The sequence below is a fragment of the Bombina bombina genome, chromosome 5 (genome assembly GCF_027579735.1).
Source record: "Bombina bombina isolate aBomBom1 chromosome 5, aBomBom1.pri, whole genome shotgun sequence".
NCBI lineage: Eukaryota > Metazoa > Chordata > Amphibia > Anura > Bombinatoridae > Bombina > Bombina bombina.
In genome coordinates, this window is record NC_069503.1 from 728,787,427 (window position 1) to 728,811,348 (window position 23,922).

The 23,922-nt window shown below is 40.4% G+C and overlaps 1 protein-coding gene across 3 annotated transcripts in view; it reads left to right on the forward strand.

The window, feature by feature from the left end:
* FAM8A1 (family with sequence similarity 8 member A1) overlaps positions 1 to 23,922 on the forward strand; it is a 79,327-nt gene that overhangs the window by 52,526 nt on the left and 2,879 nt on the right. The window contains exon 4 of one of the 3 annotated variants that reach the window (XM_053714775.1): positions 5,474 to 5,613. The exons of 1 other annotated variant lie outside the window; for it this stretch is intronic. In XM_053714775.1, the coding sequence (XP_053570750.1) occupies positions 5,474 to 5,613 (140 nt within the window). The remainder of the gene's footprint in view (positions 1 to 5,473; positions 5,614 to 23,922) is intronic. One more of the 3 variants, XM_053714776.1, reaches the window with a different exon arrangement.

Here is a 23,922-nt window from a genome sequence, read left to right on the forward strand (position 1 = left end):
AGGGACCCTAGCACTTTGTGAAAATTCTGGGAGCCGTGGCCAACACGAAGGGAAGGGCCACAAACTGGTAATGCCTGTTTAGAAAGGCGAATCTGAGGATTGATGAAGATATCTGTGAATAGGGATGTGTAGATACGCATCCTTTAAGTCCACGGTAGTCACAATATTGACCCTCCTGGATCAGAGGTAGAATAGTCCGAATAGTCCTCCATCTTGAATGATGAAACTTTGAGGAACTTGTTTAGAATTTTGAGATCCAAGATTGGTCTGAAAGTTCCCTCTTTCTTGGGAACCACAAACAGGTTTGAATAAAACCCTAGCCCCTGTTCCTCTTTTGGGACTGGGCGAATCCCTCCCATGGTATGTAGGTCTTCTACACAGCGTAAGAACGCCTCTCTCTTTGTCTGGTTTACAGACAATCGAGAAATGTGAAATCTCCCCCTTGGAAGGAAGCCCTTGAATTCCAGAAGAAATCCTGGGACACAATTTCTAAAGCCCAGGGATCCTGAACATCTCTCGCCTGAGCGAAGAGAGAGGAGTCTGCCCCCTACTAGATCCGGTCCCCGGATCGGGGGCTACCCCTTCATGCTGTCTTAGAGGCAGCTGCAGGCTTCTTGGCCTGTTTACCCCTTGTTCCAAGCCTGGTTAGGTCTCCAGACTGACTTGGATTGAGCAAAATTCCCCTCTTGCTTTGTAGCAGAGGAAGCTGAAGCGAGACCACTCTTAAAGTTCCGAAAGGAACGAAAATTATTTTGTTTGGTCCTCATTTTATTTGATCTATCCTGAGGGAGGGCATGACCTTTCCCTCCAGTGATGTCTGAAATAATCTCTTTCAGTTCAGGCCCGAATAGGGTTTTACCCTTGGAAGGAATGTTCAAAAGTTAAGACTTAGATGACACATCAGCAGACCAGGACTTAAGCCATAACGCCCTGCATGCTAAAATGGCAAAACCTGAATTCTTTGCCGCTAATTTAGCCAGTAGAAAAGCGGCATCTGTAATAAAATAATTAGCCAACTTAAGGGCCTTAATTCTGTCCATAATTAACTCTAATGGAGTCTCCATTTGAAGAGCCTCTTCTAGAGCCTCAAACCAGAAAGCAGCTGCAGTAGTTACAGGAACAATGCATGCAATAGGTTGAAGAGAAAAACCTTGATGAAAAAATGTTTTCTTCAGGAGACCCTCTAATTTTTTTATCCATAGGATCTTTGAAAGCACAACTGTCCTCAATAGGTATAGTTGTACGCTTAGCCAGGGTAGAAATAGCTCCCTCCACCTTAGGAACTGTCTGCCATGAGTCCCTTATGGTGTCAGATATGGGAAACATTTTCTTAAAAACAGGAGGGGGAGTGAATGGAATACCTGGTCTATCCCACTCCTTAGCAATAATATTCACAATCCTCTTAGAGGTTCCTGTGTACACTGATGTTTTTCCAGTCCCTAAGTATCTATCCATTTTACACAATTTCTCTGGGACCACTATAGGGTCACAATAATCTAGAGTTGCTAATACCTCCCTAAGCAATAAGCGGAGGTGTTCAAGCTTAAATTTAAAGGCCGTCATATCGGAATCTGTCTGAGGAAGCGTCTTTCCTGAATCAGAAATTTCTCCCTCAGATAACTAATCCCTCGCCCCTTCAGAGCATTGTGAGGGTATATCCGATACGGCTACTAAAGCGTGAGACAGCTCAGCATTTTTTCCTTAACCCAGAGCTGTCCCGCTTTCCTTGTAAACCAGGCAGTTTGGATAAAACCTCAGTGAGGGTTGTATTCATAACTGTGGCCATATCTTGTAAAGTAAATGAATGTGACGCACTAGAGGTACTTGGCGTCCTTTGTGCAGGCGTTACTGGTTGTGACACTTGGGGAGAGCTAGATGGCGAACCCTCATTTACTCCTGACTGAATGAGAATCATCTATTGCCCTATTTTTAAATGCTAATATATTTTCTTTATAATTTATAGACATATCAGTACAATTGGGACACATTCTAAGAGGGGGTTCCACAATGGCTTCCAAACATATTGAACAAGGATTTTCCTTGGTGTCAGACATGCTAAACAGTCTAGTAATGTAACAAGCAAGCTTGCAAAACACTGTAATCACACCTGAGTGTCTCTTATTTAACCATGTGGGTTAAAAAACCCTAACACAAGCCACAATGACCCCTTTAGTCCCTTGAAAAAACGTTATAATTGCATCATTTACTGAACAAACAAAAACATTTTTTCCTAACAGTGTCACCAGTAGCAAATGAGCCCTTCAAGCAAGCTGAAATTCCTATCCAAGTGTCTGAATACAGCTTACCCTTCCCTGGGGATATTGCCAGCCTTTTCTAGAATAAACCGTCTGTCTAGAAAAAATATAGACTGAACATACCTCATATGCAGCTTAGCATGCAAACCGTTCCCCCAACTGAAGTTTTCCTGTACTCTTCAGCTCTTGTGAGAACAGCAGTGGATCTTAGTTACAAAGTGCTAAGATCATAATCCTCCTTGCAGAAATCTTCATCTCTTTTCTGCCAGAGAGTAAATAGTACACACCGGCACCATTTAAAATAACAAACTTTTGCTTGAAAAATAAAAAACTAACATTTTTGTCACCACACTCGCTCTGCACTTCCTAGTTACTTAGAGTAGGCAAAGAGAATGACTGGGGGGTGGAGCTAAGGGGGAAGCTATATAGACAGCTCTGCTGTGGGTGCTCTCTTTGCCACTTCCTGTAGGGGAGGAGAATATCCCACAAGTAAGGATGAATCCGTGGACTTGATACATCTTACAAGAGAAATTAGAGAATCGGATAGTAAGGTTTCTGATCCAGTACATGCTAACCAAGTTGCTCTTTCTCATAAATCGGAAGAGGATACTTTGGTAGCCTCTGAGGTTGAAATCTCAGATTCAGATAGTGTAATCCCTACTTCTGATGCTGAAGTGGTTTCCTTCAGATTCAAGCTGTGTTTAAATCTGTTGCTCCACCTTGGAGCCATAACCTTGCTCTTAAAAATGTTTGTTTGAGCCAATGCATTCCATAGATATAAAGTTGTTATCCTGGAAGGTTTTGTTTCTTACTGCTATCTTTTCTGCTCAGAGTTTCGGAACTCTCAGCTTTGCAGTGCGATACGCCTTATCTCATATTTCATGCAGATAAGGCAGTTCTTCGTACCAAGTTTGGTTTTCTTCCCAAGGTTGTTTCGGATAGAAATATTAATCAGGAAATTGTTGTTCCTTTTTCTCATAAGGAACGTTTGTTGCACAACCTAGATGTTGTGCGGGCTCTTTAATTCTATTTTGCTTTGTTTGCTTGCTTTTCTGGGAAACAGAGGTCAGAAAGCTACTGCTACTTTCTCTCTGGTTGAGAAGTATTATTCGTTTGGCGTATGAGACTGCGGGCCAGCAGCCTCCTGAGAGAATCACAGCTCATTCTACCAGGGCTTTTTCTTCTTCTTGGGCTTTCAAAAATGAGGCTTCTGTGGAACAGATTTGCAAGGCTGCAACTTGGTCCTTTTTTTTGCATACTTTTTCCAAATTTTATAAATTTGATACTTTTGCCTCGGCTGAGGCTTCTTTTGGGAGAAAGGTTCTTCAAGCGGTGGTGCCTTCCGTTTAGGTGACCTGTCTTGTCCCTCCCTAATCATCTGTGTCCTCTGGCTTGGGTATTAATTTCCAACAGTAATGATTCCGTAGACTCGCCATATCTTAGGAAAGAAACCAAAATGTATGCTTACCTGATACATTTCTTCCTTTCTGGATATTGAGTCCACGGCCCCGCCCTTTGTTTAAGACTTTTTTTTTTTTTTTTCTTCTAAACCTCAGGCACCTCTACACCCTGTTACTCCTTTTCTCCTTTTTTTTCATTTGGTCGAATGACTGGGGATTGTGGGAAGGGGAGTAATACTTGACAGCTTTGCTTGTGGTGCTCTTTGTTCCCAAACGGAATTGATAATTCTGTGGACTCGCCATATCTGGAAAGAGAGAAATTTATCAGGTAAGCATAATCTCCCCCCCCCCCCATACATACATTTTTATATATGGCTCAGTTCTGAAAATTGTAAAAAAAAAAAAAAAAAAAACTCCCCCCCCCCCCCCCACAAATATACTGGTATAGATTGTTGAGAATCTTGAACTAATAGCTCTATGCAAATATTCTTTATCGGACTGAACACTTAAGACTTTTAAATCTGTTGTTCAAAAAAACATGCATTTCGATATAAAGGACAGTCTACACCAGAATTTTTATTGTTTTAAAAGATAGATAATCCCTTTATTACCCATTCCCTAGTTTTGCATAACCAACAGTTATATTAATACACTTTTTACCTCTGTGATTATCTTGTATGTAAGCCTCTGCAAACTGCCCCTTATTTCAGTTCTTTTGACAGACTTGCATTTTAGCCAATCAGTGCGGGCTCCTAGGAACTCCACGTGCGTGAGCACAGTGTTTTCTATATGAAACGCATGAACTAACTCTAGTGGTGAAAAACTTTCAAAATGACCTGAGCTAAGAGGCGGCCTTCAAGGACTTAGAAATTAGCATATGAACCTCCTAGATTTAGCTTTCAACTAAGAATACCAAGAGAACGCAAAATTGGTGATAGAAGCAAATTAGAAAATTGTTTAAAATTACATGCCCTATCTGAATGAGTTTTGTTTTGGACTAGACTGTCCCTTTAAGAATTAACATACCTTTTAATACATAAACATTAAATGCATGCCAGTTTAATGTCTCCTTAAAGGGATACTGAACCCAATTTTCTTTCTTTCTTTCTTTCTTTCTTTCTTTCTTTCTTTCTTTCTTTCTTTCTTTCTTTCTTCATTCAGATAGAGCATGCAATTTTAAGCGACTTTCTAATTTACTCCTATTAATTTTTCTTCGTTCTCTTGTATCGTTGAAAAATCAGGAATGTAAGCTTACGAACTGGCCCATTTTTGTTTCAGAACCCTGGATAGCTCTTGCTGATTGGTGGGTACATTTAGCCACCAATCAAGAGCAACCCAGGTGCTGAACCAAAAATGGCCCGTCTCGTAAGCTTACATTCCTGATTTTTCAAATAGATACAAAGAGAATGAAGAGAATTTCATAATAGGAGTAAATTAGAAAGTTGCTTAAAATTGCATGCTTTCGGAATCATGAGAGAAAAAATTTGGGTTCAGTATCCCTTTAAATAATTTGGGGGGAGGGGGTGATTGCACAGCTTTAAACTACAGCTATTTAAAAATAAGTCGGGCATATAAATGTACTGTTAGATAATATAATTTTTTTTATCTATCTTTTCTTATTTATTTATTTTTTAAAATCTTTACAAACCCAGGCACCAGTGAGTAACTAGCACTTTAAAATACCCTGGTGCACCCGATATATAAAATGTTTATCTAAATGGGGGGGGGGGGGTGTTCTTTGCTTTGAATGATTGGAATATTTTTATTTATTTTTTGTAATTCATTGAAATTCCGTGCACATTTTATTTTATTTTCAAGATTGTATGCATATGGGGTGCTGGTGGAGCAACTCCAGGGAAGTTTCTGCTTGGACTGCGAGTTGTGACTTGTGATAGCTCTGTACTGGTTGCACCAAATCGGGTACTAGTCATTCCTTCTACGAATGTAAATATGACTTCGTAAGTACATATTCTAGTATAGATTTTCTGTGCAATAATTTAATTGTAAACATCTGTACGAAGTTTGTAGAAATTGTTCCTGTACAAAGTGGTTTGTTTTTTAAATTGGTTATTTTTAACCAGCACGTTTAACTAGACACTGATTATACCTTAAACTTAAAGGGTGTACAGTGTACTCTAAAATATTTTTTTTTCCTTAATGCGTTTTCCAATTACATTTTTTTTTTTTTTTCAGATATATTTTTGTATATGTAATAGGTGTTAACTGAAAACACAATCCAGTATAATGGGCTGATCTTGTAGATAGAGAATACCTCATTGTATATTTCTAATTATTTACACAAAGCCCTCCTTATCTTGATTGCTGTTTACTCAAAGGCCAATGGAAGAATGACTTTTTTTTTTTTTTTTTTGAAGGTAAAATTGATCATTGGAAATACAGTAAAGGGCTAGTATACACCAATTTTGATATAACGGCATGTAATAGACACTAGTATAAAGAATGTGCACAGATACTGATAAAACATTTTTTGTATAAAAACTTACTTAGAAGCTCCCAATTTAGCTCTGTTGATGAGATTAGTCTGGAACACTGACTGAAAGGGGTATGCATATGAATTGACCCATTATACAAACAGAAGCAATGTGAATGCTCTATACATCAGATTACATCTAAAACTATGGGACTTGGTTAGGAGTCTGAAAATGTTATTTTAAAATAAGCAAAAGTATACATTTTTACACGGACTATATAAATGGATCACCTACAACACAGTTATGCAAAGAAAAATCTAGTGTACAATGTCCCTTTAAAGGGAATAATATTTTAGAGTACACTGTCCCTTTAATTTACCTTAAAGCAATGGTAAATTAAACAAACTACAATCAGATTCTTAATCTTTATTTATTTTTAAGCTTACTTTCATTCATCGTTTTTATTTTCAGATGTGCTAAAGCAATACTTAGGCTCCCTTATAACTTTATTTATATAGCCCCCTCCGGCAGCTCACAGTAAAACTATTTTTATTCGTCAGTTGAAATATAACTGGGCCTATTAGTATGAGATTTATTTATCAGACAATTTAGAGGCCTACATATTGGTCTTTGTATACTCTCACAGAGCCATTCTTGTGTCTTTAATTTCATTCAGTTTTTAATTAGTAGTTTTATTTGTGGCCTCTCTCTTCATCAAGGGAATAGGTGATAGCTAAATTTGGAAAACTGAAAGGATACACTAAATAGCACAACTGTCAGTATCTTCTGACTGTTTTGTAAAACATAATTTATGCTTCCCTGATACATTAATTTTATGGTGATCAGAGTTCACAATACATTGCTCATGGGAATTACTCTTCTCTACCACTAGGAGGAGGCAAAGATTCCCAAGCCTCAAGAGCTCTATAAAACCTCTCACACATACCTCAGTCTAACGTATAGCCAAGCAAGTGAGGTAAGAAAAAAGATGTGTTGAAAAAAATAAAGCGTGGGGGCTTGTGGACTCTCACCATGAAAGAAATGAACTTATCAGGTAAGCATAAATTCTGTTTTCTTTTATACAGGTGGTGAGTCCACAATCAATTACTCATGGGAACTAATACCCAAGCTGTGACAGTCCACAAGTAATAAACGGAGGGATTTAAAAAACATTTTTCTTTCCTAAGATATGGAGAGTCCATGATGTCATTCAATTACTAGTGGGAATATCACTCCTGACCAGCAGGAGGGGGCAAAGAACACCACAGCAAATATGTTGAGTGTCACTCCCCTACCCATAATCCACAGTCATTCTCTTTGCCTCCCTCAATGGAGGAGGTGAAGTTTGGTGTCTGAAGAAATAAATTCCTTTTTCGGGTACTTTTCCCTGCAAGCAAGGATTTGGGTTTAGCGGAGTCCACGTCAATCTCTTCAGAAAGCCAGAGTTGGTTACTATGTGTCCTTTCACGCCTTGTGAGCTGTCTTTCTGCCGGACAGCTAGACTGCAGGTAAGTGCTTTTGTCTTCTAGGTCTTGGAGACTTGCACTTCAGAAGAATGTCATATGCAGTAGATGGGGACATTTTTAAAATCCTTTATACATGATTTTATTTGGCAGTGGGCAGGCACATTTATGTATGTTGAGACTAGGGGGCCCATTTATCAAGCTCCGGGTGGAGCTTGAGGGCCTGTGTTTCTGGTGAGCCTGCAGGCTCGCCAGAAACACCAGTTATGAAGCAGCGGTCTAAAGACCGCTTCTCCATAACCTGTCTGCCTGCTCTGAGCAGGCAGACATCGCCGCAATTCAACCCGATCGGGTTGATTGACACCCCCTTGCTGGCAGCCGATTGGCCGTGAATCTGCAAGGGGCGGCATTGCACCAGCAGCTCACAACAGCTGCTGGTGCAATGCTGAATACGGAGAGCGTATTGCTCTCTGCATTCAGCAAGGTCTGTCAGACCTGATCCGGATCAGGTCTGACAGACCTTTGTTAAATAGGCTCCTAGGGGTTAATCTTCCCTTTATTGGGACATTTTTCTATTTGGGCTAATTTTGTTGAAATACTTTTAGTATGTGTATGGCTTATGTTTTATACAGGGATTTATGTATAAACTTAAAATTTGGCAGTTGGTTTTCTTTGCTTGCTTAGCTAGAACAGGCTAACTAACAAACTGCTTGAGTTTGAAACCAGCTGCAGCTACTTGCATCTTATGTTGTAGGCAGAGGGAAACGCACGCCTTTTACTTGCTACATAGTTTCTCGATCGGATATTCGTGGCGTAATTAAATTTCAGTCTCTTCAGTGTTGATATACTATATACTATAAATCGTTTTAGAGACTTCTGGCAGCCAAATTGTGGTATTAAAAATTCTTAAAGTGACATTGTATTTTAAAAAAAATTCTACAATTTGGGGAATTTTTTATTTAGTATTATGGACATGGACCAAGAAATTTTTTTGACAAATGCTTGTTATGCCTTGAGACACATTGTTTAGCCTATGCAATTCTGTGTTGCATGCTTAACTAGAACACTTCAATTTAAAGATAAATTGTTGCCCTTTGAGCCCAATGTCTCTCAGGATGATGCTGTTTTGGCAGTGCCACAGCTTTCTCCTCAAACGTCCCAAGCCTCTATGGCGTTATACAGTGCGCTGTAGTTCCTCTCAGCCTCCTGAAGGAGTTTATTTGCCTACAGATTTTGCTGCACAAGTATCTTCTGCGGTATCTGTTGCATTATCTGTTTTTTCTATGCTGGGAAAATGCAAGAGGAAAATAAGACATTCATATAGTAAGGTTTCTGTTCCACCTACTGCTACGCAGGTTACACTCCCTCATAAGTCTGAGGGGGATACGCCTGTAGCCTCTGAGGGTGAAATCTCAGATTTGGACAGTATTATTCCTTCATCTGATACTGAAGAAGTAAACTTCAGATTTAAGCTTGAACACCTTTGTGTACTGTTAAAGGAGGTATTGGCTACTTTGGACGACTCCGATACTTCTGTCGTTTTCAACCCAAAGAAGTCTAGTAAACTTATGATGTTCCTTCCTCTGGAAGTTTTTCCTGTCCCAGACTGTGTGACAGATTATTTCACAGGAATGGGAGAAGCCAGGGATTCCTTTCTTCCCGTCTCCCGTATTTAAAAAGATATTTCCTGTTGCCAACTCCATTAAAGATTCTTGGTGCACGGTGCCCTAAAGTAGAAAGGGCTATTTATACTCTGGCTAGGAGAAGTACAATCCCTATAGAGGATAGCTGCTCCTTTAGGATCCCTTGGACAAAAAGCTGGAAGCTTATTTGAAGATGTATGTTCATCAAGGTCTTCAATGGCAACCTGCAGTTTGTATTGCCACAGTAGCAAGTGCGGCATCTTATTGGTGTGACGCCTTGTCTGAATTGATTTTAGTAGACTCCATTGGAGGAGATACAAGCTAGGATTAAGGCTCTCAAACTAGCCAATTCCTTTATTTCTGATGCCAACATGCAAGTTATTAAACTGGGAGACAAGATGTCTGACTTCACTGTCCTATCTAAGTCAGCATGAAGGGTCGGCCCCCAGTCCGTGTTCGGATCAATTGGGGGCAGACTTTCCCTGTTTTGTCAAGCGTGGAGATAAGATGTCCCAGATCCTTGGGCTGTGGACATAGAATTCAAAACTTTCCCTCCCAGGGGCAGATTCCACCTCTCAATATTATCTGCAGAACAGGTAAAAAAAAAGGCATTCTTGAACTGCGTTCAGAACCTTTCCTCCCTGGGAGTGATTGTTCCTGTTCCAATAATGGAACAGGGTCTAGGATTCTATTCAAATTTTGTTCGTGGTTCCCAAAGAGAGGTAACTTTTTGACCTATTTCTCCAACATTGGTGTGTCCGGTCCACGGCGTCATCCTTACTTGTGGGATATTCTCTTCCCCAACAGGAAATGGCAAAGAGTCCCAGCAAAGCTGGTCACATGATCCCTCCTAGGCTCCGCCCACCCCAGTCATTCTCTTTGCCGTTGCACAGGCAACATCTCCACGGAGATGGTTAAGAGTTTTTTGGTGTTTAAATGTAGTTTTTATTCTTCTATCAAGTGTTTATTTTAAAATAGTGCTGGTATGTACTATTTACTCTGAAACAGAAAAGGATGAAGATTTCTGTTTGTAAGAGGAAGATGATTTTAGCAGACAGTAACTAAAATCGATTGCTGTTTCCACACAGGACTGTTGAGATGAAGTAACTTCAGTTGGGGGAAACAGTTAGCAGACCTTTCTGCTTAAGGTATGACTAGCCATATTTCTAACAAGACCATGTAATGCTGGAAGGCTGTCATTTCCCCTCATGGGGACCAGTAAGCCATTTTCTTAGTCAAATATAAAAGAATAAAGGGCTTAAAGGGCTTAAAAACTGGTAGACATTTTTATGGGCTAAAACGATTGCTTTATTGGGGCATATTATGCAGATTGTAGCTAATAATTGGCATTATAATCTTGGGGAACGTTTAAAAAACGGCAGGCACTGTGTTGGACACCTTTTTTAGTCTGGGGGCCTTTCTAGTTATAGACTCAGCCTCATTTTCGCGCCATTACTGCGCAGTTGTTTTTGGAGAGCAAGGCATGCAGATGCATGTGTGAGGATCTAAGAATCACTAAAAAAGCTTCTAGAAGGCGTCATTTGGTATCGTATTCCCCTCTGGGCTTGGTTGGGTCTCAGCAAAGCATATAGCTGGGACTGTATAGGGGTTAAATTTGAAAATTTAAGGGTTAAAGCTCTGAAATTTGGTGTTCAATACTTTTAATGCTTTAAGACACTGTGGTGAAATTTTGGTGAATTTTGAACAATTCCTTCATACTTTTTCACATATTCAGTAATAAAGTGTTTTCAGTTTGAAATTTAAAGTGACAGTAACGGTTTTATTTTAAAACGTTTTTTTGTGCTTTGTTGACAAGTTTAAGCCTGTTTAACATGTCTGTACCATCAGATAAGCTATGTTCTATATGTATGAAAGCCAATGTGTCTCCCCATTTAAATTTATGTGATAATTGTGCCATACTATCCAAACAAAGTAAGGACAGTAATGCCACAGATAATGATATTGCCCAAGATGATTCCTCAAATGAGGGGAGTAAACATACTACATCATCCCCTACTGTGTCTACACCAGTTATGCCCACACAGGAGGCCCCTAGTACATCTAGTGCGCCAATACTTATTACCATGCAACAATTAACGGCTGTAATGGATAACTCCATAGCAAATCTTTTATCCAAAATGCCTACTTATCAGAGAAAGCGCGATTGCTCTGTTTTAAACACTGAAGAGCAAGAGGACGCTGATAACTGTTCTGACATACCCTCACACCAATCTCAAGGGGCCATGAGGGAGGTTTTGTCTGATGGAGAAATCTCAGATTCAGGAAAAATTTCTCATCAAGCTGAACCTGATGTTGTGACATTTAAATTTAAATTAGAACATCTCCGCGCACTGCTTAAGGAGGTGTTATCTACTCTGGATGATTGTGACAATTTGGTCATTCCAGAGAAATTATGTAAGATGGACAAGTTCCTAGAGGTTCCGGTGCCCCCCGACGCTTTTCCTTTACCCAAGCGGGTGGCGGACATAGTAAATAAAGAGTGGGAAAGGCCCGGCATACCTTTTGTTCCCCCCCCCTATATTTAAGAAATTATTTCCTATAGTCGACCCCAGAAAGGACTTATGGCAGACAGTCCCCAAGGTCGAGGGGGCGGTTTCTACTCTAAACAAACGCACTACTATTCCTATCGAAGATAGTTGTGCTTTCAAAGATCCTATGGATAAGAAATTAGAGGGTTTGCTTAAAAAGATTTTTGTACAGCAAGGTTACCTTCTACAACCAATTTCATGCATTGTTCCTGTCACTACGGCAGCGTGTTTCTGGTTCGAGGAACTAGAAAAGTCGCTCAGTAAAGAATCTTCGTATGAGGAGGTTATGGACAGAGTTTAAGCACTTAAATTGGCTAAATCTTTCTTTTGTTTTAGATGCCGCTTTGCAATTAGCTAGATTAGCGGCGAAAAATTCAGGGTTTGCTATCGTGGCGCGCAGAGCGCTTTGGCTAAAGTCTTGGTCAGCGGATGTGTCTTCCAAGACAAAATTGCTTAACATTCCTTTCAAAGGTAAAACATTATTTGGACCTGATTTGAAAGAGATTATTTCAGACTTCACTGGGGGAAAGGGCCACGCCCTCCCACAGGATAGGTCTTTTAAGGCTAAAAATAAGCCTAATTTTCGTCCCTTTCGCAGAAACGGACCAGCCTCTAATTCTGTATCCTCTAAGCAAGAGGGTAATACTTCACAACCCAAACCAGCCTGGAAACCAATGCAAGGCTGGAACAAGGGTAAGCAGGCCAAGAAGCCTACCACTGCTACCAAAACAGCATGAAGGGATAGCCCCCGATCCGGGACCGGATCTAGTAGGGGGCAGACTTTCTCTCTTTGCTCAGGCTTGGGCAAGAGATGTTCAGGATCCTTGGGCGCTAGAAATAGTTTCTCAAGGTTCTCTCCTGGAATTCAAGGAACTACCCCCAAGGGGAAGGTTCCACAGGTCTCAATTATCTTCAAACCAAATAAAGAGACAGGCATTCTTACATTGTGTAGAAGACCTGTTAAAGATGGGAGTGATACATCCAGTTCCAATAAGAGAACAAGGAATGGGATTTTATTCCAATCTGTTCATAGTTCCCAAAAAAGAGGGAACATTCAGACCAATTTTGGATCTAAAGATCCTAAACAAATTTCTCAGGGTACCATCGTTCAAAATGGAAACTATATTCGAACAATCCTACCTACTATCCAGGAAAATCAATTTATGACTACCGTGGATTTAAAGGATGCGTACCTACATATTCCTATCCACAAGGAACATCATCAGTTCCTAAGGTTCGCTTTTCTGGACAAGCATTACCAGTTTGTGGCACTTCCATTCGGATTAGCCACTGCTCCAAGGATTTTCACAAAGGTACTAGGGTCCCTTCTAGCGGTTCTAAGACCAAGGGGCATTGCAGTAGTACCTTACTTGGACGACATCCTGATTCAAGCGTCGTCCCTGTCAAAAGCAAAGGCTCATACGGACATCGTCCTAGCCTTTCTCAGATCTCACGGATGGAAGGTGAACAAAGAAAAAAGTTCTCTGTCCCCGTCAACAAGAGTTCCCTTCTTGGGAACAATAATAGATTCCTTAGAAATGAGGATTTTTCTGACAGAGGTCAGAAAATCAAAACTTCTAAGCTCTTGTCAAGTACTTCATTCTGTTCCTCGTCCTTCCATAGCGCAGTGCATGGAAGTAATAGGATTGATGGTTGCAACAATGGACATAGTTCCTTTTGCACGAATTAATCTAAGACCATTACAACTGTGCATGCTCAGACAGTGGAATGGGGATTATACAGACTTGTCTCCGACGATTCAAGTAGATCAAAAGACCAGAGATTCACTCCGTTGGTGGCTGATCCTGGACAATCTGTCACAGGGAATGAGCTTCCGCAGACCAGAGTGGGTCATTGTCACGACCGACGCCAGCCTAGTGGGCTGGGGCGTGGTCTGGGAATCCCTGAAAGCTCAGGGTCTATGGTCTCGGGAAGAGTCTCGTCTCCCGATAAACATTCTGGAACTGAGAGCGATATTCAATGCTCTCAGAGCTTGGCCTCAACTAGCAAAGTCCAAATTCATAAGGTTTCAGTCAGACAACATGACGACCGTTGCATATATCAATCATCAGGGGGGAACAAGGAGTTCCCTGGCGATGAAAGAAGTGACCAAGATAATTCAATGGGCGGAGGATCACTCCTGCCACTTGTCTGCGATCCACATCCCAGGAGTGGAAAATTGGGAAGCAGATTTTCTGAGTCGTCAGACATTCCATCCGGGGGAGTGGGAACTCCATCCGTAAATCTTTGCCCAAATAACTCAATTATGGGGCATTCCAGACATGGATCTGATGGCGTCTCGTCAGAACTTCAAGGTTCCTTGCTACGGGTCCAGATCCAGGGATCCCAAGGCGACTCTAGTAGATGCACTAGTAGCACCTTGGACCTTCAACCTAGCTTATGTATTCCCACCGTTTCCTCTCATCCCCAGGCTGGTAGCCAGGATCAATCAGGAGAGGGCCTCGGTGATCTTGATAGCTCCTGCGTGGCCACGCAGGACTTGGTATGCAGACCTGGTGAATGTCATCGGCTCCACCATGGAAGCTACCTTTGAGACAGGACCTTCTTGTTCAGGGTCCATTCGAACATCCGAATCTGGTTTCCCTCCAACTGACGGCTTGGAGATTGAACGCTTGATTTTATCAAAGCGTGGGTTTTCAGATTCTGTAATAGATACTCTGATTCAGGCTAGAAAGCCTGTAACTAGAAAAATTTACCATAAAATATGGAAAAAATATATCTGTTTGTGTGAATCTAAAGGATTCCCATGGAACAAGATAAGAATTCCTAAGATTCTATCCTTTCTACAAGAAGGTTTGGAGAAAGGATTATCTGCAAGTTCTCTAAAGGGACAGATCTCTGCTTTATCTGTTTTACTTCACAAAAGACTGGCAGCCGTGCCAGATGTTCAAGCATTTGTTCAGGCTCTGGTTAGGATCAAGCCTGTTTACAGACCTTTGACTCCTCCCTGGAGTCTAAATCTAGTTCTTTCAGTTCTTCAAGGGGTTCCGTTTGAACAGTAGATATTAAGTTACTATCTTGGAAAGTTTTGTTTTTGGTTGCAATTTCTTCTGCTAGAAGAGTTTGTTATCTGCTCTGCAGTGTTCTCCGCCCTATCTGGTGTTCCATGCAGATAAGGTGGTTTTGCGTACTAAGCCTGGTTTTCTTCCGAAAGTTGTTTCCAACCAAAATATTAACCAGGAGATAGTTGTACCTTCTTTGTGTCCGAATCCAGTTTCAAAGAAGGAACGTTTGTTACACAATTTGGACGTAGTCCGTGCTCTAAAATTCTATTTAGAGGCTACTAAAGATTTCAGACAAACATCTTCCTTGTTTGTTGTTTATTCTGGTAAAAGGAGAGGTCAAAAAGAGACTTCTACCTCTTTCCTTTTTGGCTTAAAAGCATTATCCGATTGGCTTATGAGACTGCCGGACGGCAGCCTCCTGAAAGAATCACAGCTCACTCCACTAGGGCTGTGGCTTCCACATGGGCCTTCAAGAACGAGGCTTCTGTTGACCAGATATGTAAGGCAGCGACTTGGTCTTCACTGCACACTTTTGCCAAATTTTACAAATTTGATACTTTTGCTTCTTCGGAGGCTATTTTTGGGAGAAAGGTTTTGCAAGCCGTGGTGCCTTCCATTTAGGTGACCTGATTTGCTCCCTCCCTTCATCCGTGTCCTAAAGCTTTGGTATTGGTTCCCACAAGTAAGGATGACGCCGTGGACCGGACACACCAATGTTGGAGAAAACAGAATTTATGCTTACCTGATAAATTACTTTCTCCAACGGTGTGTCCGGTCCACGGCCCGCCCTGGTTTTTTAATCAGGTCTGATGAATTATTTTCTCTAACTAGTCACCACGGTATCATATGGTTTCTCCTATATATATTTCCTCCTGTCCGTCGGTCGAATGACTGGGGTGGGCGGAGCCTAGGAGGGATCATGTGACCAGCTTTGCTGGGACTCTTTGCCATTTCCTGTTGGGGAAGAGAATATCCCACAAGTAAGGATGACGCCGTGGACCGGACACACCGTTGGAGAAAGTAATTTATCAGGTAAGCATAAATTCTGTTTTTAGACCTAAAGTGCCTCTACAAGTTTCTCAGGGTACCGTCCTTCAAAATGGAAACAATTTGTTCCATTCTTCCTTTGGTCCAAGAGGCTAATTTTATGACTATAGGCCTGAAGGACACGTATCTTCATATTCCTATCCACAGGGATCATCACAAATTCATGAGATTCACCTTTCTAGACAAACACTTTCAGTTTTTGGCTCTTACGTTTGGCCTTGCCACAGCTCCCAGAATTTTCTCAAAGGTTCTGAGGGCTCTCTTGGCAGTGATCAGGTCTCGGGGAATTGCAGTTGCGCCATACCTGGACGACATATTGGTTAAGGCGCCATCTTTTCAACAAACAAACTCTCATACAGAGATCTTGTCTACGTTCCCATGGTTGGAAAGTGAATCTGGAAAAAGAATTCCCTTGTTCCAGCTACAAGGGTAGTTTTCTTAGGGACCATAATAGATTCCCTATCTATGAAATTTTTTCTGACGTAGGTCAGAAAATCCCAAATTCTCTCCCCTTGCCTCTCTTCAGTCTATCGTTCGGCTCAATGTATGGAGGTAATTGGTCTGATGGTCGCTTCCATGGACATAACCTTTGCTCGATTCCATTTTAGAGCTCTGCAATTATTCATGCTCTGACAATAGAATGGAGACCATTCGGATCTGTCTCAGAGGATATCTCTAGACCAGTCGACAAGAGACCTCTCCCGTAGAAGCTTTCTCAGGACCATCTGTCTCAGGGCACATGCTTTCAGAGACCTTTCTGGGTGATTGTGACCACGGACGCTAGGCTGGGGAGCAGTCTGGGACTCGTTAAAGGCGTAGGGACTATGGACTTGGTAGGAGTCTACTCTCTCCATAAACATCTTGGAGTTGAGAGTGATTTACAATGCTCTGATGGCTTGGCCTCCATTGTCCTTAGCACGGTTTATCAGGTTTCAGTCTGACATTACCTCAGTGGCATACATCAACCACCAGGGAGGAACTCGGAATTCCTTAGCCATGAAGGAGGTAGCATAGATTATTCAGTGGGTGGAAGCTCACAATGGTTTATTTGCCATCCACATTCCTGGAGTGGACAACTGGGAAGCGGATTTCCTGAGCAGACAGACCTTTCATCCCGAGGATTGGGTTCTCCATCCAGAGGTGTTCTCTAGGTTAACCCTCAAATGGGGGGTAACAGAGTTGGATCTGATGGCATCTTGGCAGAACGCCAAGCTTCCAAGGTACGATTCAAGGTCAATAGATCCTCAGGCTGATTTGAAAGATGCTCTGGCGGTTCCTTGGGATTTTGGTCTAACATACCTGTTTCCTCCATTTGCGCTCCTTCCACGAGTTATTTCTTGTATCAAACGAGAGAGCATCAGTAATTCTAATAGCTCCTGCATGGACTCGCAGGATCTGGTACGCAGACCTAGTGAATGTCATCTTGGCTGCTTGGAGGTTTCCTCTGAGGAAGAACCTTCTAACTAAGGGTCCATTCCTCCATCCAAATCTTGTTTCTCTTAAGCTGACTGGAGATTGAATGCTTAATTCTGTCTAAGCGTGGATTTTCTGAGTCGGTCATTGAGATCATGATCCAGGCTCTTAAGCTTGTTACTCAAAAAATTTACAATAAGGTATAGTGTGAATGCCTTTATTGGTGTGAATCCAAGGGCTACTCTTGGAGTAGGGTCAGGATTCCAAACATTTTCTCCATGAAGGTCTGGAGAAAGGGTTGTCAGTCAGTTCTCTGAAAGGTCAGATTTCTGCATTATCTATTTTGTTACACAAACGTCTGGCGGATGTGCCAGATGTTCAATCTTTTTGTCAGGCTCTGGTCAGAATCAGGCCTATGTTTAAACCTGTGGCTCCAAGGAGGAGCCTTAATCTTGTTCTTAAAGTTTTGCAGCAGGCTCCATTTGAGCCAGTGCATTCCATAGATATTAAGTTGTTTATCTCGGAAGGTTGTTTCTTATTGCTATCTCTTCTGCTCAGAGTTCGGAACTCTCTGCTTTGCAGTGTGATTCGCCTTACCTTATTTTTCATGTGGATAAGGCGGTTCTTCGTACAAAATTTGGGGTTTCGTCCTAAAGTGGTTTCGGATAGAAATTAATCAGGAAATTGTTGTTACTTCTCTCTGTCCCAAATCCTTCTCCTAAAGAACGTCTGTTGCACAGCTTGGATGTTGTGCATGCTCTAAAATTCTACATACAGGCGACTAAGGTTTTTCGCCAGTCTTCTGCCCTGTTTGTTTCTCAGTAGAGTGTAAGGGTCAGAAGGCTACTTCTACTTCTCTTTCCCTCTGGCTGAGAAGTATGATTCATTTTGCTTATGAGACTGCTGGATAGCAGCCTCCTGAGAGAATTACAGCTCATTCCACTAGGTCTCTCTCCTCTTTTTGTGCTTTAAAAAATTAAGCTTCTGTGGAACAGCTTTGCAAGGCTGCAACTTGGTCCTCTCTGCATACTTTTTCCAAATTTGATACTTTTGCCTCGGATGAGGCCTCTTTTGGGAGAAAGGTTCTTCAAGTTGTGTTGCGTTCGGTTTAGGTCTGCCTGTCTTGTTTTTTCTCCCAGTTCATTCTGTGCCCTCTAGCTTGGGTATTGGTTCCCACTAGTAATTGAATGATGATGTGGACTCTCCATATCTTAGGAAACAAAACCAAAATGTATGCTTACCTGATAAATTTATTTCCGGATATGGAAAGTCCACAACCCCACCCTTTATTAAGACAGTTATTTTTGACTAAACCTCAGGCACCTCTAAACCTTTGTATTATTCTTTTTCCATTTCCCTTCAGTCGAATGACGGGATTATGGGTAGGGGAGTGACACTTAACAACTTTGCTGTGGTGCTCTCCTCCTGCTGGCCATGAGTAATATTTCCACTAGTAATTGAATGATGTAGTGCACTCTCCATATCCGGAAAGAAATTTATCAGGTAAGCATAAATTTTGCTTTTTCACTGAAAGTAAAACTTTTTTATAATGCACTTAAAAACAGGTTTAACCATCAAACTGAGACAACTGCCTGAAGGACTTTTCTACCAAAGGCTGATTCAGAGGAAGCAAAAACATAAAAATCGTAAAAATTTGTGAAAGTATGCAAAGACGACAAGTAGCTGCCTTGCAAATTTGATCAACTTAAGCCTCATTCTTGAAAGCACAAGAAGTGGCAACTTACCTAGTAAAATGATCTGTAATCTGCTGTTATGGCAGCGTCTTACCTGCATCCAAATAAGCTCTGTAAATCAAAAATTTCAACCAAGAGGCTAAGGAAATAGCAGAGGCCTTCTGACCTTTCCTAGGCCCAGAGAAAAGAACAAAAAAAACTATAGGTTTGTCTGAAATACTTAGTAGCATCAACATAATATTTCATGGCCCCAAGAACATCCAGAGAATGCAAAGATCTTTCAGAAACATTCTTAGGATTAGGAGACCATGAAGAATCCACAATCTTTCTACCAAAGTTATCTGAGGAAACAACCTTAGGCAAATAAATTAAATGTCCATAAAACAGCCTTCCCCTAATGAAAAATCAGATAAGGAGGCTCACAAGAGAGCAGACAATGAAGAAACTTTTCTAGCAGAAGAAATGTCAAAAAGAAACTCTGTCCATGCAAAACCCTTAACACTAGGTTAAGATTCCAAGGAGGAGAAATAGGCTTGATAACAGGTTTAATTTGGACCAGAGCTTGAACAAAACAATTAACTTTAGGAAGACTCAGTTTTTATTTCGCAGAAATTTACCCTTTCAGAGAACTGGCAGATAGACCTTTATCTAAACCATCCTGCAAAAACTGAAGAATCCTAGGAATTCTAAAAGAATGCCAGGAGAAAACCATGATTTACACACCAGGAAATTAGTTTTCCAAACTTTGTGATACATTTTTCTAGAAACAGCCATGCCATAAAATTTATAGATTTTAGATCCAGATGAAAGAAAGGACCCTGAGACAGGTCTGACCGCAGATCTGCATACCAAATCCTGCAAGGCCACACTATGGCAATCAGGATTACAACTTACTTCTCTGGTTCTTCTTCCCAGGGTGATTTTCAAGATAAGACTAGAGGATGAAACGGGTAAGCAGACAGAAAGGACTACTAGAGAATCCATTATCTCTCTGCCTTTAGATCCCTGGATCTTGCAAAGTATCAAACGAGAGGTCATCAGATCTATCTCGGGAAGATCCACAATCGGATTATGCACATCCTGAGGAAGAGACCACTCCCTTGGACTGACTGAGAAAGTCTGCCTCCCATTTGTTCACTCCTGGGATGTGAATTGCATAACTTAGACAAGAATTGCCCTCTTCCCACAAGAGAATTCGAGACACCTCCATCATAGCCAGGGAACTGCGAGTTCTCCCCTGATGATTGATATAAGCTACTGCTGTGACATTGTCTGTCTGGAAATGGAGTAGGGCTGCAACTCACTATAATTTCATAATCTATTAATGTCTGATTTTTTATTTTTTTTAATTAATCAACTCATTTGGATAAAAAAAAAATCCTATATTTTAAAATGAAATTCACATACGGAGTGTTTCCAATATAAACTTCAGGCTAAAACTTTACATTAACACAACTGTTTATCCTGTTCTTAAGCAGCAGAAGATCATTTTATAATTAAGCAAAACAAAACCACAAATGTTTGAAAAGAAGTAGCACTAGAAAGATGTAGATTGTTACTGTTTAACATTCTGTTATTCGTTCTTTCAGAAACTTTGCATTGAAATGCAAAAATGGCAACATGTCTTTATGCTCCTGGCTGAGGCTGGATCTCTTTTTTTGCAAGCTATTTTTGCCTGCAGGAGAGAAGAGGTGCTCAGATACCGTTGAGGTGCCTGAGATGCATAATTAGGGTTTTGCCAAGGTGGGATATTTAATCTTTAACGCTCCATCAATGCAAAGTGTTTTCCTCCTTTTCAAGGGCCTCTCAACAAAGTAAGCCTGCACTTCATTCTAACATAAAAATATCAAATATCTATATGCAATGTTAAATAACCAGCTTATAAGGTTAGGGAAAAGATATCTAGTCCACTCTTAAAATAACATATGTAGTAGAGGTTGAATCTGGTACACAATTTATTAAATATATATATATATATATATATATATATATATATATATATATATATATATATATATATATATATATATATATATAGTCAAAAGCACAAAGTTCTATATATCAACAGGACAAAACCTTACACATTTATCTATACAATGCATATAACCAGCAATTGGCTAATACAGATAATATTGTACATCATTTTAAATAACTCCTATCAATCTAGGGCTAGGTGTAAATAACAAGCTTGGCACTATATCATCCAAAGCATAGTCCCAAATCACCTGATTTAAAGTGCCATAAAACATGTTGAGATCTGTGCATATCGTAAAATGGCTAAGTAAAATAGTTTGCATTAAAAAAAATTGCTGGCAAGTATTTTAAAATAATTTTCGAAAATAAGCAAAATGACTTGCATAGCTATGCTGTCTGTAGTGTCTGATCCACCTCTCCCCCCCCCCACCCCACATCAGTGTTTAGCATCAGAAACACAGACATTCAATTTAACCGCAGCTTATTTACTCCAGCAAATAACACTGTTGCTTCTGCATTCTACCAAAAAATGGTAGATATAGATACAGCCATAGAAGGAAACGTGGGGGGAGTTAGAGCTGTACAATTCGGAAACGTAAAAGAAAGGGTTAATAGGCATTGCAGTATAAATTTGCGGGTAAAGTAATTAAAGTATATATAATATTTTGTCTCTATCCCAACTTGTTCTATGTGCCTTTTAATATAAACAATCCAAATTATGAGTACTATTTCCGGTTTGCACATTAGCCAGGAGTAGTTGTGAACTTAGAAACTTATATCCTTAGCCTAAAATACTGTCCTGAAATAGTGAAAAGTAAACCTCTGTAGAAGTCCAACCATAAAATACAATACCATATGCTGGAGTCCATTGGAGTGAAGCAGCTGGATCCGTGCACAGACTTTCTAATCGATAATGAGATTCTTTGACAACTATTTTCATAATTTATTATTATGAATTATTAATTTAGTTGTTGCAACTCTAAAATGGAAATTACTCAATTTTTAACATGGGTCAAGCTTGAAGGGCATTGAAAATTGGGAATATTGATGGGTAATCTCGCCTCGCAAGGGTCCCAAACCCCCTGTGCTGTTAGAGACCTCTAAATAGCTCCCCAACCTTGCATCTGTGGTGATCACAGGCCAGGTAGGATGAGCAAAAGAAGCCCCCTGAAATATAAACTGATTCAGCTACCAAGTCAGAGACTGCCTTGTACTGGAATCTACTGCCTTGTACTGGAATCTAAGAATATCTCTTGAGATAGCTGAGTATAATCCCTGCACCCTTGATGCAGCATACAAAGCTGAAGAGGCCTAATGTGAAATTGAGCAAATGGAATTGCATCTGAAGCTGCAATAATAAGACCTAGTGCTTCCATACACAGAGCAACTGAAGGGAAACCTAGGAAAGTAAGCTTTTGTCTGAGGAATAAAAAAAACACTTTGGTAAATTGATCCTCCAACCATGTCTTCGAAGAAACAACAATAGTTCATTAGTGTAAAATTCTGCTAAAGGAAAAGATGGAGCTTAGTACCAAGATATCGTCCAGGTAAGGAAACACTGCAATACCCTGAGCTCTGATTACAGACAAAGGCACCCAGAACCTTGATAAATATATTCTTGGAGCTGTAGCCAGACCAAACGGAAGAGTGACAGTGTTTATCCAGAAAGCAAACTTCAGAAACTGGTAATGTTCTGAATTAATTGGAATATTAAGGTAAGCGTCCTCTAAATATATTGTGGACATAAACTGACTAGACAAATGGCAGAATAGTACTGATAGTTTCCAATCTGAAAGATGGAATCCTTTAAAAACTTGTTCATAGTTTTCAAATCCAGAACTGGTCTGAAAGTACCTTCCTTTGGAACAATGAAGAGATTTGAATAAACTACTGGATCGGGGGAATTTTGAAGAGAGAAAAGATTTCTTAACCTGGATTTGTTCCAGTTAGCATTAGTCCTCCAGACTTGAGTCAGTTTTCTGTTCTATATTTTGACAAAAGGAACGGAAACCATTAGGAGCTTGTGAATTTTTTCTTTAGACTTCCTGTCATGAGGAAGAAATTCCCCTTTACCCCCAGTGATCGTAGATATAATAGAATCTAAATCAGACCCAAATAAGTTATTTCTTTGAAAGGAAAGGACTACCTACATTTAGACACCATATCCGCATTCCAGGATTTAAGCTACATAGCCCTCCTGACGAGAATAGCTAAAGACATGCTTTTGACATTCATTTTCACACTATCACAAATAAAAGAATTTGCACTAACAGAGTCATCCGCAATCTGTTCTGAAAGACTGAATAACCAGAAAGTAGAAGCAGCAGCTACATCAGCAATAACGGGCCTGAAAATATAATCGGTATGCAAAAATGCCCTTCTATGAAACGATTCTAACTTCCTGTCTAAAGGGTCCAAAGCAATAGTAGTATGTTTAGCTAGAGTAGACATGGCCCCATCCACTTTGGGAACTGTTTCCCATAACTCTAGATTTGCAGCAGGTAATAGATATAACCCTTGCAGAAGGATTAAAGGACACTGCTGCCTTAAACAATTCACTAGCAAACTTGTCAGAGAGAGCCTTGGGCAGATCAACAGTCTTGAAAACTGAATTTAAACTATTACAAGGGTTATCAGAAGATTTAGACTCTTTAACCCCTAAAGTGAATAAGACCTCTTGTAAAAGAGACAATGTTCAACTGTAAACAAAAAAGAGGAAATATCAGGTTCCACTTCAGATGAGGAATCCTTATTCTCAGAGGAAACTTCACCATCTGAAGACACAACAGTATCAATGTGATCAGGGCACAAAAGTATAAAAGGTCAGTTAAAATTTTACCTTCTACAAGTATTATTTGAAGGCAGGAGAGCAGCCAAAGCTTCAGAGACAGTAGCCTTGATGAATGATTTCATAGCAGACGGCACCACATCTGGATTAACCTGTAATGAACAAAGAGTACGTGCATTAGTACTCAAAGAAACAGCATTAGATTGTTCTGTATGCATCAACAAACCCGAGCCACATA